At 40.7% G+C, this 10,651-nt stretch overlaps 1 protein-coding gene across 1 annotated transcript in view; it reads left to right on the top strand.

Annotated features, from left to right (window-relative positions):
• The window catches only part of MAP1B (microtubule associated protein 1B), a 14,391-nt gene extending 6,651 nt beyond the window's left edge, over positions 1 to 7,740 (top strand). The window contains 4 exon segments of the mRNA XM_009279935.2: positions 10 to 3,223; positions 3,326 to 4,683; positions 6,320 to 6,558; positions 7,234 to 7,740. Of these exon segments, the coding sequence (XP_009278210.1) occupies positions 10 to 3,223; positions 3,326 to 4,683; positions 6,320 to 6,558; positions 7,234 to 7,389 (4,967 nt within the window). The 3' untranslated portion in view covers positions 7,390 to 7,740.
• Positions 7,741 to 10,651: the final 2,911 nt, after the last annotated feature.

Below are 10,651 nucleotides of genomic sequence, written 5' to 3'. Positions count from 1 at the left end.
ACCCCCCAGCCGGTGGAAAGGAACTTGAAGTGGAGAGATCCCTTATGTCTTCACCAGAGGATTTAACAAAGGATTTTGAGGAATTAAAAGCTGAAGAAGTAGAAACAATAGAAGAAACAAAACCTCAAGTTGCACTTATAGAGGATGAACTGAAACTCACTGGCACAGTACAAAAAGAGGCCTTTGAAATACAGAAAGAAAAATTAGATAATGAAGGACCTGCTGAGTCCTCTGATGAAGGCATAACTACCACAGAGGCTGAGGGTGAGTGTGAACAGACACCCGAAGAATTGGAACCTGTGGAAAAGCACAGGGTTGATGACAACGAAAAGTTTGAAGATGAGGGAACTGGCTTGGAAGAATCATCCGAAGCAGGAGATTATGAGGAAAAGGCAGAGACAGAAGAAGCTGAAGAACGAGGTGAAGATGAAGAAGAAAAGACACCACTGGACATCACAAAACCATATATGGAGGAACCAAGAAAAATTGAAGAGAGCTCAGAAGAAATAATGGCTGAAGCAGATGCTAACATTAAATATGAAAAGTATACTGAGAAGGCAGATTATGAGACATCAGATGAACGGGCTGAGGAAGACAGGGAAGAAGCAATAGAAAAGGCAGAAACTGAAGAGACTGAAGAAGATGAGGAGGACAAAGCAGAAGACATCAGAGATGAAGAGGAAACTGAAAAAATAGAAGCTGAAGAAGATTATGTGATGGCTGTGGTAGACAAAGCTGCAGAAGCTGGTGAAGTTGAAGATAAATATGGCCTACTCATAATTACACCAACAAAACGCTCAGAGCCTCAGTCTCCAGCAGTTGAACCAGCCTCTTCTATCCATGATGAGACATTACCTGGTGGTTCAGAAAGTGAAGCCACTGTTTCTGATGAAGAAAATAGAGAAGATCAACCTGAGGAATTCACTGCTACTTCAGGTTACACACAGTCTACCATTGAAATATCCAGTGAACCAACTCCAATGGATGAAATGTCAACACCCCGGGATGTCATGAGTGATGAAACTAACAATGAGGAAAGCGAGTCACCCTCTCAGGAGTATGTGAACATTACCAAGTATGAGACATCACTGTACTCTCAAGAGTTTGGCAGACCTAAACTTTCTCCACTTCCAGATGCTTTTAATGGATTATCTGAAGGATCCAAAACAGAGGCCACAGAAGGTAAAGATTATAATGCCTCAGCTTCCACCATCTCACCACCTTCTTCATTAGAGGAAGACAAATTCTGCAAATCTGCATTCCAAGATGTATACCGGCAAAAAGAAAGGGAAATCCAAGGCACTGCCAGATTAGAAATCAAAGAACCCTATCAAGAAGATGTTGGTGGAAAACGTAGTCCAGCCAAGAGTCCAGCTGACAGTTTGTCCCCTCCATCACCTGTTGCGAAAACACCACTGAGTGAACGTAGTGTGAACTTTTCGCTTACTCCCAATGAGATCAAGGTCTCGTCTGAGCCTGTCCCCGTTGCTACATTGCCTGATGTACATCAAGAAGTTGCTGAAGAGCACTGTGCAAGCCCTGAAGATAAAACATTAGAAGTAGCATCTCCCTCACAGTCTGCTGCTGGTAGTGCTGGCCACACACCTTATTATCAGTCTCCCACTGATGAAAAGTCCAGTCAGCTTCCGTCTGAAACCAGTGAAAAGTCAACAGAAGCTCCTGTTAGCTTTGAATTCAGTGAAGTCAAAGATGAGTCTGGAAAACCCAGAATAAGCCCTATGGATGAGCCTGTGCCAGATTCAGAATCTCCTATTGAAAAGGTTCTCTCGCCTCTACGGAGTCCACCACTGATAGGTTCAGAGACCACATATGATACATTTTTGAGTGCTGATTTAAAGTCTCCCATCAGAGATTATGAAAGTCCTTCTGAGGGGAAACCTGAAAAAGAAAAATCACCTGTTCAGATGAGCCCAGCTTCTGAAGCCAGCTCTGTGGGCCTTTTCCAAGAAAAACAAGATGAAAAAAGCATGGAGTTTATGGTAATTAAGGAAGGCTTCAGCCTGGAAAGGAAAATGGAGGATACAGAACCCAGCAGCTCCCAGTCTTCACTGGTCTTGGATGAGCGGAAATTAGCAGGTGATCTCTCACCTACTCAAATAGATATCAGTCAGTTCGGTTCTTTAAAAGAAGATACCAAAATGTCAATTTCCGAAGGCACTGTTTCTGACAAGTCTGCAACTCCTGTTGATGAGGTTGTAGCAGAAGACACCTATTCCCATATAGAAGGAGTAGCTTCTGTTTCTACAGCATCTGTTGCTACTAGTTCATTTCCAGAACCAACTACTGATGATGTCTCTCCTTCTTTGCATGCTGAGGTTGGATCTCCCCACTCTACTGAAGTTGATGATTCCCTTTCAGTGTCAGTTGTACAAACACCAACAACTTTTCAGGAAACAGAAATGTCTCCATCTAAGGAAGAGTGCCCAAGGCCCATGTCAATTTCTCCACCAGATTTCTCACCTAAAACCGCAAAATCAAGAACGCCGGTGCACGATCACAGATCTCCTGAGCAGTCAACTATGTCAGTGGAATTTGGTCAGGAGTCCCCTGAGCAGTCTTTAGCAATGGACTTTAGTAGGCAATCTCCAGAATATCCTACTGTAGGCACTAGTATACACCATATATCTGAAAATGGACCAACAGAAGTAGATTATAGCCCTTCAGATATACAGGAGCCTACTTTTGCACAGAGGATTTCCCCTGTGGAGCAGTCATCTTACTCTCAGGAGAAAGATATTTCAGAAATTATTTCAGTTTCTCAAATTGAAGCTTCATCCTCAACTTCATCAGCTCATACACCTTCCCAGGTAACTTCACCACTGCCAGAGGAAACTTTTTCAGGTGCTGTTCCACCCAGAGATATGTCACTACATTCTTCTTTTACCTCAGAAAAGGTGCAGAGCCTAGGAGAAAAGCTGTCACCAAAGTCTGATCTATCTCCATTAACTCCAAGGGAATCTTCTCCTCTGTACTCTCCTAGTTTTCCAGATTCACCTCCTGCAATCACAGAAGCGGTGTCAGCTAGTCACACACCTTCATTGCCACTGCAAGTGTCCTCTGTCAAAGCATTTGGTTACCAGGAACCCCTAACAAAGCACAGTCCAGAACCTTTACTCAGTCCAGAAAAAGAAGATTCAGAGAAAAGCAGCAGGTCACCAGAAGAACTTAGTTATTCTTATGAGGCCACAGAGAAAACGACTAGGTCACCAGAAGATATTAGCTACTCCTATGAGGCAGTTGGAAAATCTACTAGATCACCTCAGGCCATGGGTTATTCCTGTGAGACAACCGGGAAAACTACTAGGTCACCTGAGGCCACAGAGTATTCCTATGAGATAATTGCAAAAAATATGAGGTCATCTGAGGCCACAGATTATTCTTATGAGATGACAGGGAAAACCACCAGGTCACCAGGGGCCATGGATTATCCTTATGAGACAACTGGGAAAACCACCGGGTCACCTGGGGACACAGATTATTCCTATGAGACAACAGGGAAAACCACCAGGTCACCTGGGGACACAGATTATTCCTATGAGACAACAGGGAAAACCACCAAATCACCTGAGGCCACAGATTATTCCTATGAGAAAATTGGGAAAGCTACCAGATCACCCGATACTATGTATTACTCCTATGAGACAACAGGGAAAACCACTAAGTCACCAGAAGCCATTAGCTACTGCTATGAGACAACTGGGAGAACCACCAGATCACCAGAGGCCATGGCTTACTCCTATGAGACAACTGGGAAAGCCTCCAGTTCACCTGAAGCCACAGATTACTCATTTGAGACAACTGGGAGAACCACCAGGTCACCCGAAGCTACTAGTTATTCCTATGAAGCAAGTGCACATTTCACTCCAGGAAAACCGTTAGCAGAATCCCGTCAAGATGTTGACTTATGCCTTGTGTCCTCTTGCGAATATAAACATCCCAAAACTGAACTTTCACCCTCATTTATCAACCCAAACCCCCTTGAGTGGTTTGCAAGTGAAGAAGAGTCTCAGGATCAAGAGAAGCCGTTAACTCAATCTGGGGGAGCTCAGCCACCTTCTGGGGGAAAGCAGCAAGGGCGGCAGTGTGATGAAACCCCTCCCACGTCTGTGAGCGAGTCTGCCCCATCTCAGACTGATTCGGATGTTCCCCCAGAGACTGAGGAATGTCCCTCCATCACTGCAGATGCTAACATTGACTCAGAAGATGAGTCAGAAACCATTCCAACAGACAAGACAATTACGTACAAACACATTGACCCACCGCCTGTCCCGATGCAGGATCGCAGCCCTTCCCCTAGGCACCCTGATGTTTCCATGGTGGATCCAGAGGCTCTGCCTGTTGATCAGAATTTAGGTAAACCTTTGAAGAAGGACCTCAAAGAAAAGACAAAGACAAAAAAGCAGGGTACTAAGACCAAGTCGTCTTCTCCTGTTAAGAAAAGTGATGGTAAATCAAAACAAGTGGCTTCACCAAAGCCAGCTATAAAAGAATCTTTAGACAAAATTTCCAAAACAGCTTCTCCAAAAAAGAAGGAGTCTGTGGAGAAGGCAACCAAAAATATCTCTAATCCAGAAGTAAAGTCTCGAGTGGAAGAGAAAGATAAGGACACCAAGAATGCAGCAAATACAACAACATCCAAGTCAGCAAAGACTGCAACCACAGGTAAAGACAGAGAGCAGTCCCTAGTGTTAAGATTTTCTTAGTTGTTGCAGTGAAGTTAGTTTGCCTTTGTATCAGCTGAGAATGTGGTTTGTAGCAAACCCCCAAAGAAAGTCCAGGTTTTAAATATAAATCCAGTGTGTAAAGGCCACATTTAAATGCATGAAATTCACTAATTTAACTTCAGTAATCTGAGAAACTTGATGTGTCAATTTGCTCAGAGAGTACATAAAATATAAAAACTTAATACTAGCTGTCTAAACTGTTAACCAACTAATAGAATTAAAAGTACCACTTTTGTAGGTGAAGTGAAATCAGTAGCAAAGTGAACCACTTTATTCATTGTAAGAAACAAGTAGGCACAATTCTCTTAACATAAATGAATGCAATTTAATATTGTGGGAGGCAAAGGTACTATCGGCCATTGGATGCTCTTATTTCTTTGCTGGATTAATTTTAAAAGGAGTATTTTAAAAAAATATAACAGTAGTAAGAGCACTTTCAGTGAACTAGGCATGTACATCACATAATCCAGTTAAAGTCTTATGCCATCAGTGGTGACTAAACATACAGAAAGTTAATGTCATTTTGAATGACTGTTGTGTATTTTAAGTAGTAATAAAATATGAATTAAATTACTGAAGGAGACATTGTGCTAATCTGTTGTTTCCGGCAGATCTTGTTAGAGAGTGTTTGGGGGATAGTTTGATGTTGCTGTTTTCAGGGCTGATGTTCTGTTGAAAGCTTTTTTACAAGGAGCAGTTCTAGGGTTCAATACAAACCAACCAGTATTCAACTGTCTTTAGCTTCCCCATTTTAAGTGGTCCACTGTTCCTTTCTTACACCATCTTTTGCATGTCTCCATTAGTAGATACATTTCAAAGGTAGTATTTTTAATGTATTTAAACTTTGAACTTCCTATTGACTGAAGCTCTTCTTAGAAGAAGCACTATACTATGTACAGCAGCAAAAACATGCTTCCCCCTACTTTTTGTGGTAAGTGGCTAATTTGTGTATGCAAATAAGGATCCAGCAGGCAAACAAACACTTGTTCTCAGTTCCCTGAAGTAATTGCTTTACAAGCTTCTCTGTCCTCCCAAGTTCCTCTTTGACCCTCTTTCTGCTCACATGTAGTAGCTTCCTGATGCACCACCTGTAAGGCAGTCTGAGCATATCAACAGGTGTCTTGCTGTGTGTTGATACCCCAAATCTCAGGACTGCTTCAAATCTGCATGGCTCCCTGTGTGACCCTAGGTTTTATAATTGTGCATACCTGAGACTTTTGAAAAGCTGTGCTTCTTAACCTGGAAAATAATACCACCATTTATTGAATGGTAATTCAGTAATCACAGCCCTGCGTAGTAATTGTTGGATAGTAGTAGTATATTACTGGGAAAGGTTCAGTCAATTTTTGGTTATGTGGTAGTGAGTTTTTATTGTATTATACAGTAACAGTTATTCAGGTTTTTCCTCCCATTACAATTGTAATCAGGATACAACAAAGCTGGAACATGTCATTAGATGTAGGAGAGTAATGCCATAATTGGACACATCTCACCTCAGTGGTTCTAACAGTAATTAATAAATGCTTTTTTTTAACCAGCCTGTGATATATTCTTTTGTTGTTTGATTTCCAAAGGACCGGGGAATACTAAGGTGGCAAAATCTACAGCAGTGCCTCCAGGACCTCCGGTGTATTTGGATCTGGTGTACATTCCCAACCACAGCAATAGCAAGAACGTTGACGTTGAGTTTTTCAAGAGGGTGCGGTCATCCTACTACGTGGTGAGCGGGAATGATTCTGCAGCTGAAGAGCCAAGCAGGGCTGTTCTGGACTCCCTGCTGGAGGGCAAGGCGCAGTGGGAGAGTAACATGCAGGTAGGCTCTTCACTAGTATCTCTATCTGGAAATTTAACCTTCTCTGGGAAGCGACTATGGGAAACCAGAGCACCTCTGGAGTGGACAGCGGCTGCCGGGGAGTAGAGTCCCTAGGCTGGGCACCTCGTTTCACTGATAATGTGAGAGGACACCCGAGTGAAGCACAGAGCTGCACCACACTCATCTGCTCCCCCATTTCTGGCCCTTCTGACCTGTTCCTGGTGAATGAAACAGTTGGGGGCTGGTTTACAGGGCCATTTGGCTGTTTCATCTTGTTACCATACCATATATGATCCAAGTTTGGAAACATTGCAGTTTGTAAGTAGGAAAGAAGAGTGAATATTTCATGATTTATATGGTAATCACATACACTTGGAAACTTCCTGTGCCTTTCCATCATGATCAATAAGTAAACAAATATTTGGCCATAATCTGAAGAGCTATCAGTGCAGACTACAGACTGCTACTTCTCTGGAAAGCTGCATCTCAGCACCTTAAGAAAAACAAGGTTTTATTTTGATAAACTACTTCTTTGCAGTTATTTTACCTTACCTATGTGTCTGTTTATTTCCTTTTATCCATTCATTTATCCAACTATTTATTGCATAAAGACCCACTCTTTCCAAAAGGGAAACATACTTGTCCATTCCTCAGGACTTCTGTTTTGTGTTGCAGGTGACCTTAATCCCAACCCATGACTCAGAAGTGATGAGGGAATGGTACCAAGAAACCCATGAGAAACAGCAGGACCTCAACATCATGGTTTTGGCAAGCAGCAGCACTGTTGTTATGCAGGATGAATCTTTTCCCGCATGCAAGATTGAACTGTAAGAACAAGACCATGCACCACAAGATTAAACTTTGTTTCCAGAAATTCTTCAGTTTGAAAATACCTTTTCTAAAAAATAAATAAACCCATTTATTTCAACTGCTGAACTGTATACCTGCCAAATGCTATACTGTGTCACAGTGATGCAAGTCACTAATATTTTTCAGTCTTTGCTGATTGCTAAGGGAAATAACAGTATTCCCATAGTAGGGTTCAAATTACTGCAAAAATACAGATCCCGTTTCACCTCTGCTGAATGTTTGGAAACCATGCACTAGCAACCCCAACTGACTTCTGCCAGGTAGAGGCATTTGCCCTCTAAAGAAACACAAAGAGAGAGAAAGAGAGAGAGGGGTAGGAGGAGAAAGTAATAAGTAATTAGATCTGCATTAGTCTCATGGCAATAGATGTATTGCTTACTGCAGTCTGCTTATGCTCTCACATGAAAAGAAAGTTTTAAATTTGTATCAATCTGAGCTATCACAAGGGGGATCCTTTTTTTACAGAATTAAGTTAGCTAGAAAAGAAAAAGAAACAGAATGTGGCTAGGAAGGGACGTACAACCTAAATGCTCATCAGCAGTTTCCTACTTTCATTTGAACTCTGCATACTGACATACCATAACAATCATAGGCCAAATACGCACATAGTCTGCACCCCATCCGGAAGTCTAAAACCTTTCTTTCAACATGCAGAATTGTTGGTCTAAGGCATGCTCCCAGTGAAAGTCCGCTCACTCCAGCCAGAACTGACCAGTCCACATGCTTGAACACCCACGTCCACCGTTGATTAACTGAAGCAAAATACCAAAGCGGTTGGGAGTACATACAGTAGACAATTTGCCTTAGAAAGTGACTTGAATGTACAAAGAAACTTGATGCACTTATTTTTTAATGTTGAGACAGCAAATTTATAAAACATCTGTGTAGGATCATAGTTACACCAATAAAGAAGTGTGAGTGTGCATGTGTGGTACTAGAAACCTATCTGACTGGTCAAATGGCTTGGTGCTATGAATTACGTATGTTAGTCATGTGAACGCTTCATTGATGCATGTGGACAGCTCAACAAGGCAAGATGAGCATTTTTTTTGAAAGCTTCTTTTGTACTGGGGAAGCAAGATTGAAGTGGTGTCCAGTATCAGAGTTACAAAACTTAGTGAACATTCAGAATTATGAAAAAGGTTACCTGTGAGCCTGTACAGTATTCAACCTTCCTTTGTCTTACCTTATTTTATTTGTTTAATTTAAGAGTGAATATGGGAACAAATGTACAGAAACCTTTTTTTTAGTGCTGCGTGAACTTTTAATAGATGAATTTTTAACAAATGTTTTCATTTACAGGAAAATGCAAAGAAAAATTTTTCAGGTGAAGGTAATTTTTTTAGTAGTTTTGTAAGATAAATGAATAATGTTGTTTAAGGTTCTAGTGAGAATGGATATTGAGGTAAATTTTATGGAAAATAGACAACTGCCAATGCCTTTTGGGGGTGAGGGGGGTAGAAGGGCACCCTGGTGGTAAAATTAATCTATTGATGATGACAGAATATGGGATTTGAAAAGTTGATTGCCTAATACTTGCAAGGGTGTAACCTACATTCTCAACCCTCACAAGATCTTGAAAAAAGATAGAATAAGCAATAAGCTAAAATAACAAAATGATTGACTTAGCACAGTTGACTGCAAAGTTTTGATTGCAGAGTCTTTGCATTGCATTAACACCTAGAGACATCAGTTGAGATCAGGACCATATGTGCATACATGGCTATGGTGATAGGCAAGGCTTGTCTGATGAGCTAATGATTTATTTCAGCCAAAAATGCAAGAATATGTTTTGATACTACTTTTTAAGATGAGGAAACAGCTAGCCCAAGGTCACAGAGGAAGTCACTATGACAGACAGAAACTGAATCCAGGTTCCTGTAGCTAACTTAAGAGATTATTATTTTTTTCATCTCTGATTCATTGATGAGCAGCAAAGCAGTTTGGTAGAAAAGCAGAGATGAAATAACCCTTTTCCTTTCCTTTCCTTTCCTTTCCTTTCCTTTCCTTTCCTTTCCTTTCCTTTCCTTTCCTTTCCTTTCCTTTCCTTTCCTTTCCTTTCCTTTCCTTTCCTTTCCTTTCCTTTCCTTTCCTTTCCTTTCCTTTCCTTTCCTTTCCTTTCCTTTCCTTTCCTTTCCTTTCCTTTCCTTTCCTCCTTCCTTTCCTCCCTCCTCTCCCTCTTCCTTTCCTTCCCTAGACTGCTTGCAGAGGAACAGCATCACTGTTCTGTGATTTAAGACAGTTTGGATTTTTTAGTCTCAGAAGTTTTACCCCAATTTAAAAAAATCTTGTTACATTGTAGAAGGTTTGCAAATCTGAATTTAAAGAAGGTGTAAAGGGCTCCAGAATGGAGATACATGCTTGTCTGTATGATTCACCATTATGGCTGGTATTAAGTTTCACAATGTAGTGATCTATGACCTCATTTTATTTTCTTTACTTATAATTTATTTGAATTTTACATTGTTAGGATATTTTTGTTTAATAGGTATATGTTTGCACTCCTAATTTTTATGAGCGTTTTTTTTACACTGCTTTAGGGTCCTTTAAATGTGGGCTCCTGAGGCCCATTTAATGCTGTGAATTACTGTTTGTCAGTTGTTGGGGGTTTTGATTTATTTTTAATGTCTTCTCTTTTTTTAGGTATCTCTAGCAGTGCTGTTTTATTTATTGCTATACCTTTTAAGTCGTTAAGAATAACTCAGAATGACTATGGCACAAAAGGCAGATGGAAATGTATTGTGAAAACAAGCATGTTTGCTGGGCTCATAATCATTCACTTAAAATTGCTTTTGTAATACAAAGTCTACAAAGTTCTAGGCAAAATGTTTGGCAGAATAGTTGTACTACTTCTACAATTCTGTCTGCTTTGTCTACTTTCTTATATAGGTCAGATTTCAAACTGTTTGAGTGGGTGGGAACAGGTATTCTGATTTTCTGACAATATCTGAAATGGTTTGTATCTCTGCTTTGGTAGAAAATCTGTTTTAAGTACAGCAGCGGTCCTGAAACTAATCTCACTTACGCCACTTACTCCTGTGAATCAGGAGCAATTTCACTACAGTCAGGGAAGTTACAGTCATTTGGTCCTACTGTAAATGAAATTAGAATCAAGCCTTAAGTCTCCCCAAGCAAGTTTGTGATGGCTCAAGCATTTGTTTTACTTTTAAAATAATAATAATTAGACAGTTACAGCTGATCTAAAATGTACATTCGCTTTTTT

This window comes from Aptenodytes forsteri, unplaced genomic scaffold (assembly GCF_000699145.1).
Source record: "Aptenodytes forsteri isolate BGI_AS27 unplaced genomic scaffold, ASM69914v1 Scaffold99, whole genome shotgun sequence".
NCBI classification, from domain to species: domain Eukaryota; kingdom Metazoa; phylum Chordata; class Aves; order Sphenisciformes; family Spheniscidae; genus Aptenodytes; species Aptenodytes forsteri.
The sequence above is the reverse complement of the archived record's forward strand: the minus strand, read 5'-3'. Positions and strand labels throughout refer to the sequence as shown.